Below are 24631 nucleotides of genomic sequence, written 5' to 3'. Positions count from 1 at the left end.
CCACAGTTTATTGTGAGCCTGGAGTTTTTTTTTTTTGCGTCCAAAATGAGACAGGTGCAGATTTGGTCCCAACGACGACCAGATTGTGTGGTAGGGGCTAGGCCAGGCGTTGTCTCGATCCGCCGCGAGACGACGGCATGGAAGGCAGCCGCATTGCGGGCACTTACTATGTAGTGTACCTACCTAGTGAGGTACCATAGTAGGTAGGCACTACCATGCAGTAGGTAAGTAGGTTGGGATGGTGGAAGGGAAGGAGCGGCTCGCCCGCCCTGTATCACCCTCCATCAGCTTGTCCGGTCAACCCTGCGCTTTCCTATTCCAGACGAGATATGTAAGTCGGTACCAGGAAGGCAACTTCAAGCCGCGTCTGCCCTGCAACGACACTGACCGAGCTTACGAGAAAACAACCCAAGGAAGGCAGAGACGTCGGGCCCTCATCTCTTTCCTCTATCACATCAGACAGCCGAACAGTGTGTCTTCAAGGTTCTTATCCGAAGGCACTGTCTTTGAGGAAGCAACGATCCAATGTCCACCATCGACGTGGACATGATGAGGTCAGCTGCCTGCCTGCCTGCCTGCCTGCCTGCCTCCTCTCTCTTCCCAGGTGCACCCTCGACTTCTGACGTTGAAGTAGGCGCTTTGCAGGAAGGCGGGTGGGCCTGCCGCGCTTCCAGTGTTACCTCAACCTACCTAGTGTAAGCAGATTCAGGTCCCTTTCAAACGACCTGCAGCACTGAAAGTCCCGCTCTGTCCATCCACATGACATCCACCGCACAACCGGCATCGTCAGCGGCCTCGCCAAGCCTCTTCTCCATACCCAAAACTGACCTGCCTCTTGCAACTGCATTACCGACAATTTCCTTTCTCGCTTCCATATCCAATACAAGCCACGCTCTCGGGATAGATGCTACGAATCTTCCACTGCTTCCCGCCTCACTTGTCTCCTGGGGGCCGAAAAGAGACAACATCGGCAACGCCTGTAAGATTCGAGTGCGCTTTCTGATGCCCAAGCCTGCGAAGCCCGCTTATCCCAGATGCCAACACATCGGATGTGGATGTGCACATGGCTTGCTCCAAGGTCTCAAGCGACAACAATCAGATGCCTGGCTTCCTGTAAACGCAATCGTGCCATTGCACTCTCGCACTCTGAGCACCACCACCTCCACCACCCGCCCACTTGCTTCCGTCCATAATTCCAGAGGCTCCAAGTGGGCCGTGGTGAACTGACTTTGGCATGGGCCAGGCTTTGATCCCAGTATCAAACGGCCGCCCCGGCCCTTGTTCGCCAGCTCGGAACGACAACCTATTTGTTTGCGCCAGTGCCGGATGGGGTTCCTGCAAGCCTTGACAGCTGTTTCAACAAGGGTTACCCACTGCTACCGGCTGTCTTCCCCTACGAATAGACTCCGGAGCCAGCTCCTGCTTCTGCTGCTTGCTGCCTGTTATCCGTACTTATCGATTCTTCGACAAAAGCAATGTGAGCTGTTGGCAAAAGCCGGTCCCCCAATGACGAGACGAGGGGTTCCTACGAGGTTGATTTGAGGTTCCCACTACTACGCTCAGTATCCGAGGTTGTCGCAAAACGGAGGTTGTGCCCGCACCAGCCGTCACTGAGCTCCCGCCTATCCTCCCAGCTGTTGCAATGCCCGCGCGGCCGACCAGAAGCGCAGACAACCCCTGCTCTCCAACACCGTTCGCCCGACGGCAACTTGCCAATACCTTCCCGAGTGTTTGAATTCGCGCGCATCAACTCATCGACACATGGATCTCGACGAACGACGTGCCGGCCGTCGGCTGCGCTAAGGTCACAGATTTGCATCCATCGCAACCGTACTATCGCGTCGTCGCCTCAGACAACTTGCTCACCTTGGAATATGGTGTCAATCAACTCGTCAACCAGACAACTTCCAATCAAAGCCCCCCGATCATTTCCCCGCGTAGCCTTACTCCGGGTACTGGATGCGCGCGATCTGGTCTGGCTCGTCAAGCAAAGGTGGGAGGGGAAGGATGTAGGTTGCGTAGGAAAGGGAAGGAAAAGGAAAAAGAAAAAGAGGATCTGCCACGAAATGGATGGGCGGCCCCGTATCCCCTGCAAAAACCTGCGGCTTTACCTCGATGCGGTCAAGGCTCAACGGCCATGCTCACGACCTCTTTTCCATGTCCTTAACTTGAGGATATTAAGTACCGCCTCTTGATACGCCTTGCACGAAGCAAGATTTTCGCTTGACAGCTGTGCTGTCTTCTGGAAGAAAGTGAGCAACATGGGTAGACACGGCAAGCAGGCATCGTCGGCTGTACAGCCCTTCATCCGCTGCCTCTCTTTTTGCCAAAATATGCCAGCACTATGGCATCCTGGTACGGATACAGGAAGTCGCTTCGCTTGCAACACGCCTGTCTCTGGGTCTTGGCTGGGGTGCTCCCCGCACATGGATTGCGCAACTTGGGCGCTCTCCAGAGCGCCTTGAAGTACGAATACATGCAGCATCGCCGCATACGAGCGAGCTTCGGACTTAGAGAGCAAGATGGGAAACATACTCCATCGAGACCCCCAGGGCCGCTGGCATGAGCGGACAAGGGAATGATATTGTAGATATTCTGCCCATTTAGCGGCCTGTCGACGTTGCATCATGAGCCGCATCAGAGGTTCGCAACAGCCCAGACTCGTCGTCGGAAAGCTACACCGTCACACTGACGCTTGCGCAGCGGAAAACCAGGTTCGTTCGAGAATCCCGCGTGGACGGCCGCTCTCAGTGCCCGTTGCCCTCAGCGCACACTTGACTGGACAGACTTGGCACCATGACTGGGACGGTACATCCGGAGGCCCGGTCGTACCGTAAGGTACATGATCCACTTCCAACATCAGCGGGGCCATGGGTGATTTCTTCATGGACAAATTACTCGAGCATCTGAGTGTTCTCTTGCCCCGGACTTTGATCAGCGGGTAGTCTGCGAAGGGGGAGCGTTTCGATTTACGACTCTATTTCCGTCGTTTGTTACTAAGAACTGACAGCTACCAGCAGCGTGGAGAAAAAGCATGGACTTTTGGGCCCTCTGTTACATGTCAGAAATTTGACCCGCGCCACGCAACCTTGCCGCCGGATCAGTTCCCCTTCCAAAAGTCAAACAGACACTATTTGGACCAATCCCTCCAACCATGGACAAATATAGCCTGGCAGGCTAGGTCTTGAGGAGCCAGATGCCTGATAACGTGAGGGTGAAGCGGGGCATAGCGATGTGCTTTGAGAGCAATCCGGATTAAAAGTTGCCCGCGTATGGCACAGCGTCATAAAAAGGCTTTCCAAAAAGAATTGGGTTGCGGCTCTCACGTAGATCGATACTGAACAACAATCAAAGCCACGAGGCCGCAAGCCAGATCACTTGCTGCTTGCAGAGAAACCTCCGGCGACCTGGGTGTTGGGATCTGGACAGAAAGCCTAGCGAGGTTGAGCCGAGCAGAAAAAACCAAGGCATGATCTGATACGAGAGTGCACTTGGTGAGCGGCAGCTGCCACGACTTGGAAGTTCACGATCTACATTGGTGCAAGAATGGAGGCAGACCCCAGACCCTTGCCGTGAGGGGCCAAAAGAGCGTAGCGGAAGAGGATGTGCATCCGCGAGGTGACTTACAACACGAGGGTCCATGCAACATGATGCGGTCTGTTAGCCAGCAAGAGCACATGGATGCAGGAGAGCATTATGGATCTGCCCTATCATTCGGTCTTGTCATTGAGGTCCCTTGCTGCCGCGCCGCGTGTGGACCGCGAGTTGTGGGCCGTAACACGGCATGGCATGGGAAGGGGGGCGTCGGCATTCGGCCGTCTAGCACTAGCAGGCATCATGAGCAATCTTCGTCATTACGGTTCAAGACCTTACCCAGGAGGAGGGCAAAGTGAGACAGGCGTGGACGGCGGAGTTGACCTGGGCCGTCCAAGACATGTGGCCACGAGCGAGCGGGCACCATCCATCATCCATCCCGCCGTTGGCTTTCCCTTTCAGGGCTGCCGGGAGATGTGGATGGAAATGGTCCAGGTACCTTGGACGACGCCAGGAACCCAACGTGCGGGCAAATTGGCTGAAGACAAGACGGACCGGGCTTGGACGGTTCGTCAAATAGGCATTGGGCATGAGATCCATGCCAGAGAAGGGCCATTGAAACGAGCGGAAGAGTGAAGTGGTGGAAGGGCCGAGATGACGGGTTTGTTGGGTCGGTTGACAGGTACATATCGGCATGTTCTGGCGCGGCGCAGTTGGAGAAGATCCAATGTGATAAGACGAGAAGGTGGTCTGGTCTCTCGCTGAGCACAAGCTACGATCTGAACACTGCTCACCTGTTTTCCTACTAGCGCCCGGTACCTTTGGCTTTTGTACTACCACGTCTGCCGATTGCCTCGCGGATCCTCTGAACTACCTCACAACCGTCGACGGCAGGAACCTAGGGTGGAATCTAGAGCGGCCATCTTTTCCTGGTGTCGAATATATTTTTGTGGAGGGAGACACGGTTGGCTTCCGGGGGCGCCTCACACAGTTGTCCGTCCCGTCATAATTCGTGGTCGACAAGCACGGTTTGACAGCACGTCTTTTGCAGCCCTAAATCAACGAAACTGGACAATCGGCAACCCGACGTTCCCGCTCGAGGAGCTCCACAACGGGTGAAGGCAAACGGCACTACCCAGAGTCTTGAGAACAGAGTTTGAAGACCCCAGAAGCAACGGACGGGGACTTGTTGATACCTTGCAAACCAGATTTCGTCTGGTCGTCTGGACGAGCGAGGGCCGTCTGTTCTCGCAGACCATAAAAGGTGCTTCAGGACCATCCGAGGGAGTGCGGGCGTCGGCCGTGTTGCATTGCATCTCTCCATCTCTCTCACGCATCGTACATCGTCATTACACCTCACCTCACCTTGCCTCAGCCCATTGCACATTAAGCTCTCCCTCAACTCTGCTGCCCCCCAAATAGCAATCTGCGTCTTGGTTGGTTCGGCCGTCACACCGCATCCACGCCTGCCGTCCTTTTACATCCTGCACTTGTCTACCTTGCCTTGCCTTGCATTGGTGGCTTGCAAGAAGCAAATACACCAGGGCTTGCAGTAGCAGCAACAGCAACAGTCACACCTTACATCATACTGCAACTGCGGTTCGATCTGAGAATTCGCATCTCATCACCAAGTACCTGAAGCTGGCCTGAACTGGCCTGGTCTGGTCTGGTCTGACCTGAAGTGATTTTCGGGCACATCACCGGACGACAGCTGGGAGTCTGAGTTCCATTACCTTAGGTAGGTAGAGACTCTCTCGTGTTGTGTTTTTACCCAGCCCAAACCCAACTCCCTCCTTCCCTGCCCGGCTCACCTTCCCTTGCCGTATCTGAGTTTTCGTGGTTCCTGCCTTCCTTGCCCACGTACCTACGTCCCTTCCTTCCTTCCTGTCTTCAAACCTAGGTACCTTACCTTAGCCGTTCCTACCTTCTTGATACCCAGCACCTTCCATGAGTTGAGGTACCTCAAGGAAGATGAAGCAAGTTCGACGGGTAACTTCCCGGTTTGACACCTTCCTGCCCGTCTGAAATTCTTGCCGTAAGGCACGCTTGGGTTTTATGCCACCTTCACCAATGCGCAAGCTACCCAAACCTTACTTCTCCCGCCGCCAAACCCAAACTCTGCCGGTCGTCCCATACAAAGGAACTGCTGCTTCCACATCCACAATCAGCCATTTTTTCCACCTCCCTTTTTCTTTATCTCTGCAACAATTCCTCTGGAGGCCCTGTCAATAACTCGACCTCCTTCTGTCCAGACACTCGCGTGTGCTTTGAGCTCTTCCTTTCAACCTCGGTAAGTTGGGCTTGCAAGGTCCATAAACTTTATATACCCGCACCACCTATAATATCAGGAGATGCTTGACCGGGGCTGACTCGCTTTCTAGAACACGAGGGGGAAACCACCACCTTTTCGAGACACTACACTGCTGCTTTCCCATCGGCTTCTGCAATCGAGAAATCCATAGCTCCAGTAGCTTCCCCGACAGCTAAAAACCGCCAACGGCCAACTGCACTGTCCGTCTCCAAACAAACGGCTTTCCAGACACCAACGCCGCCTACCACCTTCCGTTTCCCACCTGCCGCACGCCAACCGCACAGGGCACCGCCGGCATCTACTACCATCAGCGCACGTTCAGCAAGCGCACCACTTTGAGAATCTCTCCGCCCTCCCAAGCACCGCACATCACCTCAATTCAGCTCAGTCTGCAGTACGTCTGTACCACCTTACACCACCTCACCTCACCGAGTTCCGTCAACACACTCTCCTTCACCATGGCCGTTGCTAGCGCCTGCGCGCATTCTTTCAAGATGATCAAGTCCGACAGCACTCTGATTCAATGGACTTGCAACCTCTGCCACTCCGGTCCGCATTGGTGGATCTTCGAGTGTCGCTACTGCAAAATCCACACCTGTCGTGCGTGTACGCAGAGCGCTTGAGAATGCACGCTGCGCCAGTGCATCGACTGCCGGTGCAGCCACCGAACCGAGCCCCAAACCACACCAACACCGAATTCGAGGGCGCTCACCGTGAGGGGCAGAGATGCACGATGGCGACGTGGGGGTTTTGCATTGGATGCTCCAGAGGTATGTTCAAAGACATGCGCCCACCATGAAGCTCCTCGTCTCAGATGGAAGAGATTTTGGCTGCTTCTGATGACGCACACTCCCTCCCATCACCGTCCACCAGAGACAGGTCTCGCCCTACCCGATCCCGATCACAATCCCATCGCTCAGAAACAGACAGAATGCTTGTGGCTGGCTGGTTTTCTACTTTACACAGAAGCTGCCATTCCCGCCGCCCTCTGCTCTGATCTGCCTGCCCTCTCCTATCCTCCCTCCAGGCCGGCCCTGTCTGTGCCTCTGCTTTCCGCGCCTCCTCTCCTTTCCCTTCCATCACGTCCCTGTCGTTTCAAGGCCGAAGTGGAGCCGCTGGGATACAAACGGGATGCAGTGACGCCATTTGCTGAATACCACCTGCTAACACAGTCCAAGGTAGCAACCCCGTTGATACGACTACTCATTTTCCTCATGACGGCGGTGCTCTGCCCTCAAACAGGGCATGGCAATACGCATGCAACTAAGAAGCGCCCTGGATGGCGATCGATACCAATCAATGGCATGCAATGACAGGACCGCTTGGATCGGACGATATCGGCTGCTTCTTTCAAATTTCTCCCCCTTTCACCACAGGGCGCCCGCGACGCCTTCCACGAGGATGCAACTCTTTCCCTTTTCGAATTTTGACTTTTTTCGACCTCTCCGTTTGCAACCCTCCCCGGACCGTCTAGAAGCTCCCGTCAACTTGGATGTCCGTTGACCTCCGCCACCCCTGCCCCTTGGCTCCCCTGGCAGGGTGTTCAGGGTGTTCTATCCTGGCGTGGTTTAGCGCAATGGTGCCAAATTTCGGTGCTGCATAGCGCACGTGGGACCCTCTGGCTCAGGCACCTTTGCAGCTGGCTGCAGGCACAGGGCTCCGGCGAGGAGCGCATCCCGCCCGCCCACAGGGACCGCCTGTCAACGCCACGCCCCTGTGCCATGATGCCCTCGAATTCTGTGCCTGACTGGGCCGCCTCCACGGGATACGCATCAGTATTCCCCGATACGACAACGCCGGACGGAGCCTAGAACCGACAGGCACAGATCAACAGGGAGCAGACCTCGTCCACAGCTCTCGTCTTTTTCCTCGGTCTTCTTACCGTCGCCGCCGCCGAATTCCTCTCGGCCAAGCGTCTTCTTTTTTTCCTTACGGAGTTTTATTCGGCCACGTAATACCCAATACCCCTTTTTCTCTACGGCGCACAGTCGTTTGCCGGCAAGTTTTCATCAGTGGTTGGCGGGGTTAGGAGCGAGGAGGCGAGCGAAGGCGGGAAGGGTTTCTTCCTCTAACAATAGACTTTGGGTTTACAGGGAACGGTTTCACGGAGCATGGCAAACAGAAGAAAAAATTTGGGCTTTAGAACAAGTCACGACAGCACGCAAGGCTGATGGGCTGGAAGGGCGGTTACCTGTCAATTTTGAGCTTTCTTTTTTCCTCTCCCTCATTGCAGTATTCTTACCGTTCACCGTTTTGCGCGCGCATGTTGTCCTTGGTCATTTGTCACGTTGTCCGCCCCCCCCCCCCCCTTTCCACTGAAGGAAGCGTTCATATCACAGGCCCCTTCTCCTCGCGCCTCGGTTTGGCATTGGATCCGCGGTGACGAGGGCGGCACGGCATGGCGTCCGGTTGGTTTAGCATTTGTAGCGTCGTGGGTCTGGACGGAACAGCGGTCCAAAATGAAACAGCGCAAAGGGCCAAACAATTTCCAAAGCGCGACATCTCATGATTACTCACGTTCAACTCATGTCATCCCGAGGCGCGGATGGTATCGCCGGTGAAGTTCGGTGTTACTCCTATCCCGTGTCCCGGCGCCGGTATCGCGTCGTTGACGTCCGGCGGTGTGCAACTGACCCGGGGGCCCTCGGCCCTTTTGCGAAACCGGACAGATGCTTCTGACAGGTGTAAAGGCCGGTCAAGGTGGACGTCGAGGGTCTGTTTGAGGCTGCAAATGAACGAATCCTTTCTGTGTGTGAGTGTGTGTGTGTGTTCCGTGACACGAAGATCCGGGGTTTGGGTAGCACAAGAGCGTGGCATGACATCTGGCAGCGGCGGGAAGGAGCACCTCCCCGTTTTTCTTCTTCGATTCTCTCCGAGCGAGGATTTACGCGAGGGCGATGCCGTGTAACTCACGCCTTGTCTCGGTCTATTTTTCCCCTCCACTCCCTTCGCTGTCAGGTCCCGCAGCGGCGGTTTGTTGGTGGTGGTGGGCGTCTGTCTCTCAGCACGATCCGGCACAGAAGGGGGCGTAATCGCAGCTCGCCACGATCATGCGCTTCCTCTTGCTGCGGGCTGGCGAGAGGTTGGCGAATGGAAGAACGGGGCGGGAAGATGAGGCTTACACCGGGAGAGAGGCGTGTGTCGTTGTATTCTGTGTGTCCAGGCCGTTGGGCCCGTGGGGAAAGAAGGCACAGAGATGAAGGTCTTTGGCATTATGGGAAATAGTGTGTGGCTTTTTCCTTTTTTCTTTTCCTTTCCTTTCGTTTGTGTCGCCTCGGGGAAGTAGTCGTGGACGGGCCGCTGCATGAGAGAGTGTATGTACGCCCCTCCCCGCCGCCTATCACGCATCCGACGATCAGGGAAATCTGTTTGGTCGGGGAACATGGGTGGTTCGTTACGCGGCGCGACGTGGATGATGTGCAGGTTCAAGACGGGCCTCACGAGGAGCCTCCTTTTAGGGCTGCTTTATTTGCTTTTTTGTTGGGAAATGAGGCAGAGAGATGTGTTTTTGATCTGTGTGCGTGGTTATGACGCTCACGGGGCCACACGTGAGATCTCGGAGGAAGATGTGCTGTGATGGGATGATGATGGTGATGCTGCAGGAGGTGGCGGGCGTAAGCTGCATCGTGGTTGTTGTTTCTTCTCAGCCAGTGGCACATCGTTTTCTTTCTAGTGGGTCTTTCTCATGAGGAACGGGGTGAAGGGTGAAGGACTAGCAAGTATAATGGGTGAACCATGGCGATTGGGGGCGATGGAGCAGCCGGTGAGGAGAGCAGCGGCTGATGATGATCGCGGGAAGTGGTGGCGGACGGACTTTAGTCATCATGCGGCTGAAATGTGCATGTTCTTGGTCCTGCACTGCGTGGAATGATGATGGTGGTGGCTTCACCATGATCATGTAAATCAGGAGATGACACCATAGACACATGCTCGTGCCGTGGTTACACAAGAGAAAAACGACCGCTATATGCAATGGCAGAAACGTTCTTTTTTCTTGGTCTATTTTCATTTGCTAACTTTTTCCCATTGAAAGAAGCATACCCCCCCTCTAGGATGCTACTCTGTTCTGCATGGAGAGGAAGGAAATCTGCCTATGATGTTCCGACGATACAACGGCATCAAAGTGAAGGGTCTACTGAGAGCTTCTGAGTGACACACACGTACATGTGAAATGCAGCAAATACGCATCAGGTGTGAGTGAGAAGAGAAGGAGCTACACGGCTGCTTCTTTGATATCACGCAACCGCCACGGTGTTGTTAGCCTTCTTCGGCGCGGCGGAGCCAAGCGGCCAGTCGAAGACGGTGCGCTCGGCGTTGCGGCGGGTCACCGCGACTTCATCCCCGACCCGGACGCGGATCCCGAGGGTGGGCCCTGCGTCTGCTCCGCCGACGTCTAGGAAGGCGTACCGGCCAAAGACGGGCGCGTACTTGTGGCCCGGGTCGACGCGGCGCTCCTTCATGAGCGCGTTGAGGAGCTTGCCCTCGGGCCCGGCGGCGGGGCGGCCGGTGGCGTAGTCGACGTTGAGGGAGGCGCAGCGGCCGCAGTTCGCGGTCAGGAGGAGCTTTGCGCCGGAGGAGGACGGGAGGGAGAGCTCGGCCCAGAAGTCTTCGGCGAAGGGGGGCTCGGAGGGGTCGTGGACGACGATGTTGGGGCGCATTTTTGACATTATCGACGGGGTTGGGGTGTTGGTGATGGAGGAGAAGGATGTGAGGGAGGGGTGGGTAAGGGAGGAGGAGGATGTGATTAGATACGGGGCGCAGTCGGTGAATGTTAGCCACGGCTTTTGGGCGTTGGACGGGGAGGAGAAGGAGGGGAGGTACGATGTGATGGACGAGAAGAGGGACGACGACGTTGATGTTTGAGGAGAGGAGGCAGAGCCCGGGGCGAGGGTGCCGAGGACGGGGCGGCGTCCGGAGCCGATGTGGACCAGGATTGTGGGGAAGCCGAGACAGGCAGAGAAGAAGGCGTCGTAGGGGTCGCCCATGCGGAGGGCGTCGGCGGGTGAGCCGTGGAGGTCGATTTGGATCGGGGCGAGGGCCGCGGTGTCTGGGACGAGGGGCACGGAGAGGGTTGTTTCTTGGAGGGGGTCGTGGGGGACGAGGGGCGGCGAGGGGATGTGGTACTTCACGAGGATTGTGTCGCCGGTGCCGTCATCGGTGTCTGAGGAGGCTTCGGTGCTGGACACGATCTCCTGGGAGAAGAGCGCTGTTTGGGGACAGGATGATAATTGGAGCTTCCGCAGAGAGGAGTCTTCGTTTACTTTGAAGAGCATGTAGGTCCTGTCGTGGAGGATGCCTTGCGGGGTGAGGATCGCGGAGGTGAGGGGGACCGGGCGGAGGGCTTTGATTGGGTAGACGTTTAGGGCCTTGATCTCCATTGTGTAGACAGTATTAAGGAGGAGAGTGCCGTTGGCGTTACGGGTTACAATTGAATTGATATGGAATGGTGTGGTATATGCGATTGGAAGCTAGTCACAGACAGATGGCACTTTGGGCGGTGATGTCGGTGTGAGGTTGGTTGAGAGTTTGGAGGGTCAGTCGTCGATCGGGGTTTGGTTCACGCAGCGGGCAAAGCTTATCCAATGCCTGGGGTTTGGCTTTTTTGACGTGAGCAATGCGGAGCAGGGATGATCCTGAAGGTTCTCATATTGGCTGGAGGAGGGGATCGGATACGGAACCCGATGATCAGCTACGGGAGGGCTTGATATGCTTTCTCTGCCAAATCACACACTGCACGTTAAAAATGTTGCATCCTGGAGGAATTCTGCCTCTGACGGATTGGTTTCCTTAGTTATATTCTGCCCGGGTAGAATATTCGGTTAAATCAAGCGATAGATTTGATTTCAGTTTTTGGTGGTCTTTTTCCCCAAAGGCGGGCTTAACGGGAACGCATCCCAGGGATAATGCATCGCAGGACGGGCAATCGGTATTTGAGTACTGCGCAGATAGGCTAGATAGCGAGCTGCGGTTTGCGTGACGGTGACGGCGACTGCGCCGGGCTTCGGGAGAGAAGACCCCGCATCGGGATCGGAGGTGCCGATTGCGGAGAATGGTGCTTGGTGGGCTGGTTTGCTGGCGTGGTCCGTTGATGGTTGCTGAGGATCAGAGGGCTGGTGGCGGGTCGTCCCGCGGCTAGCCGGCGACACGAGAAGCGAAGAAACGAGATTTGAAACCAATTTACCTGCGGCACGAGATAGATGCAGGTGCAGGTGTGTCTTGAAGGTTTGCGAAAGGAACGGTAAATGAGGACCGGCGCGGCCCCGCCTGCTCCGCCCCGAACAAACGCCCGTACCAGACACCCCCGGTCCGGCGGGTACCCCGGAGGAGCGAGCTGTTCCGAGAAGGGAAACTAGGTGGGATCCGATTGGTTCGCTCTCGCTGTCGCAAGCTGCTGCTGATCTCTAGCCCCTGAACGAGGGAGATGGTGTGGGTGCCTAACGGCCATGGATTCTTTTTTTTTTTTTTTTTTTTTTCAATAGCTGTGAGAAATAATAAAAAACGACTTGCGGAAAAATTACGAAAAACAGATAAGCAAGTAAAACTCAAGATCCTGATGCAAAACGGGCTTGCATCACGGCCATGTTCAAGTTCCCCTGACTAGTGAACTGGTTTCCTAAAATGGCAATTGTGCAGGTGCTCAAGCCTGGGATTCCGAATCTTGATTTTCCTTCAAGATGTTAGCGCAGCTGTCAGGAGGAGACAAAGTGTTTCCTCGAGCTGGGCTTTCAGGAGGAGTCCAGGCCTGGTCGGATGCCATCGGTGACGCGTAGATCTTGAGGGGTTGGGTGTGATAAGGCGCATCGGAAGGGCGTCCGCGATGCTGAAGATGAGTTGCCGAGGTAAACATGCCCGTCGCCGTCCTTGGAAGGGAGTATTCTTTTTCCATGCGTACGATTCTTCCCTTCCAACGGATGGTTCCGCCATGGAGATCCACGCAGGGTGTGTATAGATTTGGCCCTGTCGGAGATGTGACGAGATGCGCCTGGAGCAGGAGGGGGACTCGGAGCGGGCGTTGGGGCCGGAGGGGGATGCTATAATGGGAATCATCTTCAAGTCTTGGATCGGTGAAATGCTCGGGGGCGAAAAAAACGGCATGGAGCGGTTGATGTTCTTGTATGTCAGGGCTGGCTTTCCTGATCCAGAGTCGTTTTGCAGGTGAACAGGGTATTTTCATGTATATCCAGATTACGCGGCTTGGTGCATCTCGTCATGGCCTTGGCATTCCCGTGGGAGGTGGAGGGTGTGATTCCGCATGTTCGTGAAACTTGCGGTCTAGACTTCCGCGCATGGGGTGGTGTTAGTGCACTCGGCATGCCGACGGGATCCTTGAGTTGCCGATGCGGCCAGCGGGTGTTTTAGGCTGTTGGAGCGTCCTCGTGGACTGCGATGGATGGGCAGATGGCAATTTAGCAGTCTTGGCCTGTATGGTGCGAAAGCAAGGACCAGTCTGGCCTGGATTTGGACTCTGTTAGACGAGACATGAGGCCGGATGCGTTGCTCCGTGGTGTTCTCAAGTTATCGTGGCTCGCCCCCTATCTGCCCCTGGATGCGTCCGCAGAAGTGTAAACGGTGCTTTACAACGGAAGGTGGTACTGCTTCTGTCGTTTAGCCGCAATGATCTGACTAACGAGCCCATTGGTTTGTAAACGGACAGAGACTTTGATACGGACAGAACCGGTTAATTGGTTTTTCAATGATATTCTTTGTCGAAGCACGTTATTTACAGCATGCTAAAGTCTAACTCCGTGCCCTTTGAGCGCTACATAACCAAGAATAGGCCAATATCCAACGCCTGTTCAGGACTTGTAAACCGCCGCGAACCTGGCCTCCAAATCCACCTCAGTCAGGAAAGGCACACCCACGAGTTCGTTGTCGACTTGCTCATACGCAGATTCGTAGCGGCCACTCAAGACCCCAGCCTTGATGGCACCCATGATTTTGCCCTCGTTGTAGGGGTCCTCCTTCACACCATTCAGGGCCTCAGCGAACGCGGCCTCTCCCTCCAGCTCAATCTCCTTCCACTCAGTGCCCGGCGGCGAGTACTTCTTGGCCAGTTCGTACAGCTGCCTCTGGGTCACCACCAGCTCGTGGACCTTGATATTACGGTTCTTGGTCGCTCCGGGGTTCTTCAAGGCACCCGCCACCGCCTTGCCGATGGAGGAGACGCTGGTGGTGCTCAGACGGTGGCGGCCGCCGTCCCAGAGCTCGACGGTCTTGTTCGCGTAGTCGAACGCGACGGGGACCGTGGTCAGGAGGTCGAGGAACGCCCCGACGGAGAAGATGGTGTGCTCGATCTCACCGGTGCGGGCCTTCTCGGCGAGGTACCTCTGGACGTCGAGCATGGGGCCCAGCACCGGGACGAGCTCGCGCTGGGCCTTGGGGTCGGTGGTGAAGGTGCCCCAGTCCGAGGGGATGTAGCGCTTCACGCCGGCCTTGATGCTGGCGTCGATGACTGTCTTCTGCGTGAGGAGACCGCCTTTGCTGACGGTGGAGACGACTGCGTCCTGGCCGCGGAGGGCGGCGGCGAGGTCGTCGACGGAAGAGTAGTCTACCGTCGCGAATTTGACGCCCGATGGAAGACCATCCTTGGCGGACTCGGAGCGGCCGAGGACGGTGACTGTGAGTCCGGCGTTGACGAGCTCCGTGAGAATTGCGGATCCGAGAAATCCTTTCTGTGTAGAGGTGCATGTCAGGCGATTTGCGTGTACTTATTTTTAGACCATGGGGACTTACACCGAGGAGGGCAACGTTCTGGTAGGTGCTCATCTTGACGGTTGACGATCACTGAAGTGATAAAAGTGATAAAAGTGTGGTTTGATGTTAGTTGCTGTGATGATGAAGTGAATGCTGGCGATGATCCATTCATTGTTTCCTGGGTTGACAGTCCCGTATTATACCAACCGAGTGATTCTGTAAGTACGCCTCCCAGTCATGGAGTGGGACTTTGAGGGTTTCGAAATTCTGCAATATTATTCAGCCCAGCTTCTACAAGTTCATGCTATGGGATTTCGAATCCCGTGGTGTTTAGTTCCATCCAGGAAAGAGTTCGACTGACTTTTGCTCCCGCCCATCGCGCCATCGCAGCAAACCCGAGGGGGAGACATTCTGCGCTGGAGAAGACAAGGGGCCCCATGTGAAGCTGGCGGGGATTTGATTCCGCCCGCCTGGCCTTTGATCCCGCCGACCAATGAACGTCAGAGATCTAAGCCGTTTCCGGCCTTGACATGGGCGGGACGGCGGGTTGGGGTAAGCTGGGCGGATGCAGATTGCTTACTAAATTTGCTCCCGCTCACCACTTACATAGCCGCTTGCCTCGCACGACTGACCTCAGCGGACTCCTTTCATCCAAACTCGCGGATCCTTTGCTGCAATCTTTGCGTCTGTGTCGAATCCACTGACCGTACGAATATGGCTAGTGCCGCGGATGATGCCGCCGCCGTTGAGGATGCGGAGGAGCCCCCCAAGAAGCGGATCTACAGTGTAAGTGTAAGCCCGGGCGGATGCATTTGTTGGAGGGTCTCTAATCTCGGCCACAGGCATGCCTACACTGTCAATCACGCAAGAGAAGATGCGATGGCGGCGAGCCGACGTGCGGGCTCTGCACCAGGCTTGGTCTACGGTGTGTCTACACGCAACGAAGACGCCGTGGTCCAGGGAAGAAGTCCGTCACCGTACCCTGCGTAAAGAGTCAGACGCTAACTTTCTGTGGAGAAATAAACCCGCTGTTGATGCGGAAGCAAAGGTGAGAGCCATAGAGACATCGTTGGAGCGGATGGCGCAACTTCACGTCACCGATGGAGGAGCATCAAGCAGTGGTCCCGGTCGGACTCAACTTCCTTCAGAAGGTTGGTGCACTTACACACGCGTTGTCCAGAAACACCTTGCTAATCCCAATGAAGCCACTCTACCACCTGTGACAGCAAGTCTTGACGATACAGCCAAGGACGCAGACAGACCTGCCCATGATGACCTCGCCAACTCGTCCCGGGACCCTCTCCCAGCGAGTAGCCTGCCTTCTCGCTTCCCGCCACTGCGAGATCTCTTCTCGGGACCCCAGCTGCTATCCACGATGCGCGCCATCAGAAGCGACGTGGAATCACGCATGGACCACTCCCCCTTCAAGAGGAGAGCGTTCACGAGCTTCCCTCCTCCAGAGTACCTCCTCGACCTAGAGCAAGCCGTCATCGAGGACATCCAACTGTTCTGTCCGACAATCACCCGCAAGCACTTCCTGGAGCTCGCCGAGCAGCAGTACACAGGCGGCACCCGCGAGAAGACCGCCATCGACGATCCCGCCCGGTGGGCCATCATCAACGCCCTGTTCGCCACGGCGGTTCAGTGGAGGACGGCGAACGACTCCTTCGAGGACATGTCGCCCATGAGCTGGGGCTACTTCAAGAACGCCTTCTCCGTATTCCCGGAGCTGCTCATCTCCGGAGGGGGCGTGTCGACGGTTGAAGCAATGCTGACCATGGCCACGTTCCTTTTGGGGACGACAGACGCCAGAACAACGTTGCAGGTGGCGTCTTCTGCTGCTAGGACGGCGCAGATGATGGGCCTGCATAGGAGGGAGGCGTATACCAAGCTAGACGCTGCACAGTCGAGGCAGCATCGGCGCGCGTGCTGGGTCGCTTTCATCGTCGACACGGAAATGACAGTCCGGTTCGGCATCTCGCCGTCTTTCAACCTAGGCCAGATGAACGCGGACCTTCCAGACGAGGGCCTGGCCTCTTTCAACCACGCAATAGGCATTACCTGCGCAGAGAAAACGCAGTGCTACGTCAGAAAGCTGGCAGAGCTGTCGCGAATAAGGTACAAGATCCACGATCAGCTTTCCATCGACAGTATCAAAACCCAGGCTGGACCACACCACCAGGCGGCCGTCCTGGCTTTAAGTGCCGAGCTGGAAGCGTGGAGGGACTCGTTTCCCGAACACTTGAGACCCAAACTCACAGCAGTCGTGCATGACAGGGAACTCGAGACGCACGTTGTGTTGCTGCACATTTACTATTTTGATGCCTTGATCAAGATCCACACGAACCTGGCCCGCCTCAAGAGCGTTTCAAGCCACAGCCTGACGCTCTGCCAGAACCCCAGCTGGGAGGCCAGCCAGGGTTCTTGCCCGAATGTGCAAGACGCGTATGAAAAGTGCACAGCGGCTGCCCGTGCTACGGTTGAGACTCTACGGGTGACGCCTCCGCATTCATTCGTACATCTATGGTAAGTGTCCTTCTGGTCCATGACGACCGTTCTTTTATGCCGGTCAACTAAGATCAATACGTCAAGGGCTATGATTTGCTACCCGGTTGCATCGTGCCTGATCCTGCTCTGGTCCGCCCTCGAAGAGTCCACAGGCGCGGAAGCGCACGCCAACGTCAGGGTCCTCGGCCAATTCGTGCAGTTTCTCGCAGGGCTCCGGGAAGAAGGCTGCGACGTCCGGAACCTGTTGGACGGCTGCTCCAAGTTCTTCAAGATTGCAAAGTACGCCGTGCACACGCAACGCACGATCAGGCTCACGAGGCCTCTGGACGAAGACGAGAACGTGAGGGAGCAGCTTGAGGTGAGTTCTCCAAAGTTCGGACTTGCTATTTGAGGGTTTCTGTGTGTTTACAATGGCTGACCTGGTTTACTGTGCTGGCAGACGCTGCGGCTCAAGCTCTCGGGTGTCGCGGAATGGACACATCTGGCCCAGGGGCTGTTGAGCAACATACCGACATTGTGTGCCCAGGCACGAGAGGTTTTCTCGGATATTCTGGAGAGTGAGAAGCCGGGATCAGACGGGTATGGGCCGCTGGCTTCGGACATGTTGAAGCCGCACAATCACAACTTCTGCTTCGGCCCATGACCTCAGCTCGTAGCAACGGGTCGTTTAATAAACACACTCCACTTTCACGTTCGTTTGACACCTTGCAGCTCGTCTTAGGACTCTCGAAGGCTGTGGTGAACGGATTTATGAAAGAAGATGAGGCTATGTCTGCGTCGTTCTCCATTCGGTTTAGGACCCTCCTCATAAACCGTCAGACGCATCTGCGACGCCTCATGTTGGATACTTTGATGTGAAATGTCAAGCATCGCTGTGTTAAACCTTGGGCATGGACTATTACTCCCACCGGGCTAGACGCAGCGAATCGGACAGTTTGAAGCGATGGAAACTTCTTGGATGTGGTGGATGAACCTTGAATGCGTTAACTCAGCCGATACAGCGTAGACGGAGGCTGAGATAGAAATTATGGATCAAATCTATCCACGTATAGAAAGATATTGCTCTCGTGATTTGGTTCAGGCACAAAACATCGGCTGAGGTTTCCATATTCTGGGGAAAGTGATGCTCATAAGGAAACGCCACCAACGAGATTTGTTTGAAATCGTACCGACGGGAAGATATACACACGTGTGGGACTATGTGTTTGGGTTTCATCTGACGGCTATGTCTTCGAATACCCAGTTTCTGTTTCCAGAATCGTGAAATTGGTCAACCGGTCAACCGGTCAACCATGTCAAAACCCAACTCTCATGAACTTACCGAGCCCACCACGTTGTCGAGATCCCCGCTTGGCAACAGCACTTATCCTCAATTCGTCTTAAGAGTAAGACGCAACTAAGAGGCCCTGCCTGCTCTTGCGCTCTTTTTCAATGTCATGGTCCAAACCGCGCACACCAAAACTTCAATCCCTCCAATGCCGAAAACCCGCTCACATCATCTAATGACATCAACAGCATCCCCGGCAATACAGTCAACCAAACCAACGCGTCATTACCAACGGAACCCCCCGGTCCCCATACGTGGGAAATTCTCCCGCAGCCCTTCGATACTATGTTACACCGACGCGACGCCAAAAGCCCAAAGACTCGGGCAAGACGGCAACGCACTGCAACGTACGTAGGTAGGTCACATTACGGATACATACCCCACACCGTAGAAAGGAGCATGTTTCCAAGAGACCGCTCTCTATCTGGCTTTTTCCCTTTACTCGCTAGCGCTTGTGGCATGCTCGGTGCGTGATGCCCCGAAGTGGCCCGGGGAAACCCCAGCTGCCCCCAAAACAAACAGCTCGTGTGCGTGCGGAGAAGCCAACGCTTGTGCAGGTGTTCCCCGGACACTCATCTCCCAAGAGGCGGGGTCCCCGCTTCGCCAGTCTAAGAGATGGACCAACCCATGCCCCAATTGGCGAATGACCACCGTCGAATTTTCACAATCTGCCCGCCGTTCCGCGGGAGAGTAGAGCTCATTTCTCCACGCAGGCATGGCCGCCCCTGTCTGTCAACCCACGAGGGCAACAAGCGGTGGTAGGTAGGTAGACCAGACGAACACCCCCATGTTTCTACCGCTTTCCCCAACCTCTCCCTCTCTCTGGGGTGCGGGGGAAATCTCTCCCCTGGGTCCCAGGAAATGACGACACGGAGATGAGTCGCCCGAGGGCCAAGAGACTTGCAGACCGTTTCCCAGAGGCGCGGGTGATCTTCAGTATATAAACGAAGCCCTCACGCTCGCCGCTCCCACCGGCTCTCGAAGTTGTGGTAGACACCCGACGTCCGACGAGTCGAGCCGTCCCCTTCCTTCTCCGTCAAACAGTCGTGTGAACACACACACACATACTCACGAGATGCGGCCCTCCACCCTCCGCCGCGCAGGCCTCGGGCTCGCCATGTCCGCGTTCTCAGCGACGACGAACGCCCTCCTCAACGCAACCGAGACCTCCAACCGCCTCATCATCGCCAACGACCGCCTCCGCGCCGCCATCGCCAAGCCCGGCGGCTCCATCGTCGAGCTCACCCTCGACGGCGTCAACCTCCTCGGCACGGCCTCCGGCGCCACCGGCCAGGGCCCCTACCTCGACTGCTACTGCACCCCCGCGGGCTTCTGGACCCCCGGCTCCGTCGCCCCCGTCTTCGAGCTCTACAACGGCACCGACTCCGCCGGCGTCCCCTACGGCGGCGTCCGCATGTCCGACACCTACGCCTCCACCGGCCAGCTGCTCGAGCAGTACTGGTTCCTCCGCGAGGGCGAGACCGGCCTGCACATGTTCTCCCGCGTCGCCTACCACAACGAGACCGCCCCCTTCCTGCGCAACCTGCAGGAGCTGCGCACCCTCTTCCGCCCCAACGACCCCATGTGGACGCACCTCCTGACCAACCGCGAGCACTACGCGCCCCTGCCGTCCAAGGACGCCGTCGCCAAGCAGGTCGTCGTCCAGGACGCCACCTGGTACCTCGGCAACACCCCCAACGACCCCTACGTCCAGCAGGAGGCCGACTGGTTCACAAAGTACACCTTCCAGGACACCTGGCGCGACATCGACGCCTACGGCATGTTCGCCGACGGCTCCAAGACGGCCGACAACTCCACCTTCGGCGCCTGGATGGTCTTCAACACGCGCGACACCTACTTCGGCGGGCCCCTGCACTCGGACCTGACCGTCGACGGCATCGTCTACAACTACATCTCCTCCAACCACCACGGCGACCAGACCCCCAACATCACAAACGGCTTCGACCGCACCTTCGGCCCCCAGTACTACCACTTCAACCGCGCCCCCGCCGGCACCGACATCCTCGAGCTGCACGCCGAGGCCGCCAAGCTCGCCGACCCCGAGTGGAACGCCGCCTTCTACGACGACATCGCCCACCTCGTGCCCAACTACGTCCCCTCCGCCGGCCGCACCACCTGGAAGCTGCACGTCGACCTCCCGCAGGGCGCGTCCAAGCCCATCGCCGTGCTCGCGCAGAACGGCGTTGACTTCCAGGACAACGTCTTCGACACCAAGGCTTACCAGTACTGGGCCGACGTCGACGCCGACGGCTACGCAACCATCCCGCGCGTCAAGGAGGGCACCTACCGCCTGACCATCTATGCCGACGGCGTCTTCGGGCAGTACGTCAAGGACGACGTCGCCGTCGTCGCGGGCGAGGTGCACACCACGCACGCGCGCTGGCGCGAGGAGATGGCCGGCACGGAGGTCTTCCGCATCGGCACGCCGGACAAGAGCTCCGGCGAGTACCGTCACGGCTACGCACGCGACGCCACGAAGCCGCTGCACCCGGAGGAGTACCGCATCTACTGGGCGCGGTACGACTTCCCGACCGAGTTCCCCGAGGGCGTGCGGTTCAAGGTGGGCGAGGACGACGTCGCCACGGACCTCAACTACGTGCACTGGGCGGTGTTCGGCGGCAAGGGCAACTCGCTCCGGCCGGAGATGTACCTCGGCGACGGCAACGTGAACAACTGGACGCTCGCGTTCGACCTCGAGCAGGCGCAGGTGGAGCGCAAGCGGTACGCTACCTTCACGGTGCAGCTCGCGGGCGCGAAGACGGCGGCGGGCAACACGGACGTCTTCAACGCCAGCGAGCCGCACTCGAACCTCAAGTACACGGTCAACGTCAACGGCAAGGACCTGGAGCCGTGGGTGATCCCGTACCACCAGAGCAGCTCGTGCGCCGTGCGGTCGGCCGTCATCTGCTACAACGTCGCCAACAAGTTCGTCTTCGACTCGAAGCTGCTAAAGGCGGGCGAGAACGAGATCGTCCTGAGCCTGCCCTACGGCGCCACGGACTACGAGAGCGCCGTTCTCACGGAGGCCATCTACGTGCAGTACGATGCGCTGCGTCTCGAGATCATGTAGGGACTAAGCTAGGCATGGGAACGCGGGAGATCTATTAATCGTTAATGAGAACCGAAAAAAAAGTTCAATCAGAGACACATTTGCTTTTTCCGGGAAACGTTGTATGTGATGATGTTTCGCGCGTGCCGGGGACCCGGGACTTCTCCGGAGGTGTGACCAAGGTAAGAGACAAAGTGACTTTTGATGTGCGATCGGATCGACGTCTGTTTCACGATTGTCAAAGGCAACGAGTGATACGGCCAAGTCGCGTTACGCTGCGAGCTGCGTCTGCGATAAGCCCGACCGGAACACCAAAGACGCGTTGATGTGTTTCCAGGAGGTCCGGCCCAGGGGTCTGTTTTGGCTTGTGATCTGGTTCATACTTTGGCTGTCGCATACAAGTGGGATTTTTGCACATGCTGCTGATTGCATACCCAGAAAAAAAAAAAAAAAAAGGAATCCAATGTTTCAACTTATCGACATTTCAATATGGATCTTTTCTGGGCAGTGGCGGTGGCTGCAATATTCGATATTGAAGCAATATTGCACAACGCCTCGCAAGCTATTGCGCGTTGGTATGGAGTAAGTGGACGGGATGCGGCGTGTCACCTCGAGTGACTTTTTTTGCTAATAGTCTCTTTGGTTTCGAGGTGTTTTGTTGGCGTCGGAATCACACAGAGACTGACTCTCGCTGGTCTCGGCCGGGTGTGAGGGCCGGCCTTGGGGCAGAGACCGTACGGTCACACTCGGAAACCCGGCTGAGTCCTTGAACGGCGATTGTTGCGCAAACCCGCCTCAGAAATGCGAGCCCGAACGTCAAAGAAGGTTTCGTCATGTGGTTTAGCCGCTGCGTTGACAAGCAAGAGCTGAGGCTTGCGGTCGGAAGATTTTGTCTTGGCTGGGCGTATGGGAGCCACGCATTTTGCAGCGTCGAGCACCGCCCGTATGCATGTAAGTTGCTAGGTGCAGGAGGACAGCAGGCAGTCGTAGGATTAACCGTGCTGTGTAGTCGTTTGCTGCTGCGTCTGCTCTGCCGCTGCTGCTGTGCCGCGACATGACATGCCGTGCTTTGCTGAGCTGGCTAGACATGCAGTTACCAAGGTTTAGTGAGCAGTCAGCAGCAGCTAGGCCGCTCCCGGCAACGGATCGGCGTCCACGTCTGTCCCGGAAAGCCCAAGATGACGGCCAGTGTTCTGTAGGGCTGCCCCGTCTGCAGACGATTGGATACGTGCCTGGCCCTAATGGACAATAGATCAACGGCAACGACGGGTGAGGCTGGTGCGGCGCATCAATGTCTCTCTGTGCCTTGCTTGATCAATAGTGTTGGCCCGTGGAACCATCCCCGCGAAATCCTTCGCTCCGTGATGTAAGTATGTGTGCTGACTAGAATAGCATCAGATATCGTCATGGCGGACCAGCGGTGAACAAGGTTGGGCTGTTTGCTTCCTGGGACGCCTGGAGGAAGCTGAGCGGCAAATCCATCGAATAGATTCAATTTTTGCGGCGTGGGAACCCAGTCGAAGGCGAGTAAATGGTGGATTCCCCCTTTGGAGTGGAGGTGCCATTGTCGCTTGAGATCGCCGGCCACAAGACAGGGTCACGGTTCCATTGAGGCTAATTCGTGATCTTCGACGCCGTAACATCGCATCGCCCGCCGTCCTTGTTGGAGTCACCAGGCTGCCTGTCTGTGCTGCAACCCCGCCACGTCCAGGCCGATGATTCGGAAAATAAGCTGAGCAGCTGCGATGCTGAGATGGACTGGAGTCGCCTGCGATGCAATGACGATCAGGAGCGCAGACGAGCAAAAAAGCGCAGTCCTTTTTGAGATGACATGCTCACGGTGCGAGGAGATACCGGGCAAGACAAGGAGCGGCCCCTCCACCCCGCCGAGAGAGAGGGGAAAGACTGTCAGCCACCTCCCGGCGCCGGGATGGCACTGATGCTCCTGGTGTCTTTGCGGGCAGCATTTTGGCGTTCCGCATGTCGAGGTAATTTTGTTCGGCTACTCGAAACAAAGCGAGCCCTGGCAGTGTCTCGACCCCGACATTCAGGAGAAGAAGAAAGGAAAAATTCTTTCCTTCCCGAGCTCCAGAGGCAGCTCCATCCAGCAAGGGAGGGGTCCACCGCATTGAGAACAGCCGCCTGCGCCGCTGCCGTGGGAAATAAGCTGCTGTCAAGCGTCGAATTGGAGACATGGACGCCGGGGCCATGGTTCTTGGAATGTTCTTGTGTTCTTGGTGTGTTCTTGGGGTGGCGGCCTCGTCCTTGTCCTTGTGTGTTTGCCGAGTTTGCCCTGCAACATCGTAACGAGTGACTGGTATTGGTATGCATGTCAAAGGGACTTTGTTGAGTGACAGTGCAGTGCAGGACAGTAGTCAGTCAGGTCGACGAGTCAAGCTGGCGGTCCGTTGAATCACAAACGTCATGCCCGATGCCAATAGTCGGTCTGCGGCTTGGGTTCAGCGACCAGTCGCTGGCCACAAGGTTGATGATCCCAGGACGATGCTACGTTAGGGACACGTCCATTAGGTGATGAGAGACGTGGGCGAGGCTGCGATGCTGTACGATGACGGGAATAACGACCAGAAGGCCTGGATCATGGGAAGGGATCACGGCAGTCGGATTTGAGAGTGTGTGACCAGGCGCCCTCTTCCTAGGTAGTTTTGAAGGCATCTTTTCAGCCAGAGGCAAGGAAGGTTGCGAGTGTAACATTGGGGGAAAGAAGCAGAAGCAAAGATACGTCCCTTCTAACGAGAGCAGCCTCAGATGGCTGGACCAGAAGAGGGACGAGGGATGGACCCGCACGTGGCAGTGCGTGCACTAAGGTACTTAGGTGCCTGGGTACACAGGGGTAGGTGAGGTACGTAGGTACCTACCTCCTTGAGGAAGGCAGCCCCCCCTGTTAGGGGCTGACCGCGGCACTCGTAGTGGACCCTCAGCCCAGAGGGGCCCTTTAAGCCTCTGGCCATAGCATCCATATCCCGTGGATAAGCTCCGGATACCGATCTTTGGGTTTGTTCGGTTCGTCAGACCTCCTGGGGCACCCACCTCAGCTTATCGCCCCGATAAGCGGTCCACGGGTACGTATTCCTTGAGGCAGGTACATAGCACACCTCGGGCCAACACACAGCATAACGTACAATCTTGTCTGAAACACCATTCAACGCCCCAGGCCCAGCTTTCCAAG

At 56.6% G+C, this 24631-nt stretch overlaps 5 protein-coding genes across 5 annotated transcripts; 3 read left to right on the top strand and 2 right to left on the bottom strand.

The window, feature by feature from the left end:
* Positions 1–6303: 6303 nt before the first annotated feature.
* CGCA056_v005243 (uncharacterized protein) lies at positions 6304–7112 on the top strand (the record flags this gene model as incomplete). The annotated part of the gene is made up of 2 exons (XM_037320496.1): positions 6304–6445; positions 7024–7112. The coding sequence occupies 2 exons, from the start codon at positions 6304–6306 to the stop codon at positions 7110–7112; spliced, it is 231 nt and encodes a 76-aa protein (XP_037180808.1).
* A 2968-nt stretch (positions 7113–10080) lies between these two features.
* CGCA056_v005242 (uncharacterized protein) lies at positions 10081–11223 on the bottom strand (the record flags this gene model as incomplete). The annotated part of the gene is made up of 1 exon (XM_037320495.1): positions 10081–11223. One exon carries the CDS (start codon positions 11221–11223, stop codon positions 10081–10083), a length of 1143 nt encoding a protein of 380 aa, XP_037180807.1.
* A 2418-nt stretch (positions 11224–13641) lies between these two features.
* CGCA056_v005241 (uncharacterized protein) lies at positions 13642–14611 on the bottom strand (the record flags this gene model as incomplete). Its single annotated transcript, XM_037320494.1, has 2 exons — positions 13642–14517; positions 14579–14611. The coding sequence occupies 2 exons, from the start codon at positions 14609–14611 to the stop codon at positions 13642–13644; spliced, it is 909 nt and encodes a 302-aa protein (XP_037180893.1).
* A 642-nt stretch (positions 14612–15253) lies between these two features.
* Positions 15254–17690, top strand: fsdR-6 (Fusaridione A cluster transcription factor fsdR; the record flags this gene model as incomplete). Its single annotated transcript, XM_037320493.1, has 6 exons — positions 15254–15325; positions 15382–15506; positions 15557–15690; positions 15745–17065; positions 17132–17405; positions 17487–17690. The coding sequence occupies 6 exons, from the start codon at positions 15254–15256 to the stop codon at positions 17688–17690; spliced, it is 2130 nt and encodes a 709-aa protein (XP_037180892.1).
* Positions 17691–19491: 1801 nt separating this feature from the next.
* rglB (Rhamnogalacturonate lyase B) lies at positions 19492–21465 on the top strand (the record flags this gene model as incomplete). Its single annotated transcript, XM_037320492.1, has 1 exon — positions 19492–21465. The coding sequence occupies one exon, from the start codon at positions 19492–19494 to the stop codon at positions 21463–21465; it is 1974 nt and encodes a 657-aa protein (XP_037181596.1).
* Between the last annotated feature and the right edge of the window lie 3166 nt (positions 21466–24631).

The sequence above is a fragment of the Colletotrichum aenigma genome (assembly GCF_013390185.1).
Source record: "Colletotrichum aenigma strain Cg56 chromosome Unknown KSG_Cg56_contig03, whole genome shotgun sequence".
NCBI lineage: Eukaryota > Fungi > Ascomycota > Sordariomycetes > Glomerellales > Glomerellaceae > Colletotrichum > Colletotrichum aenigma.
This window is presented reverse-complemented; position numbering and strand designations above follow the sequence as displayed.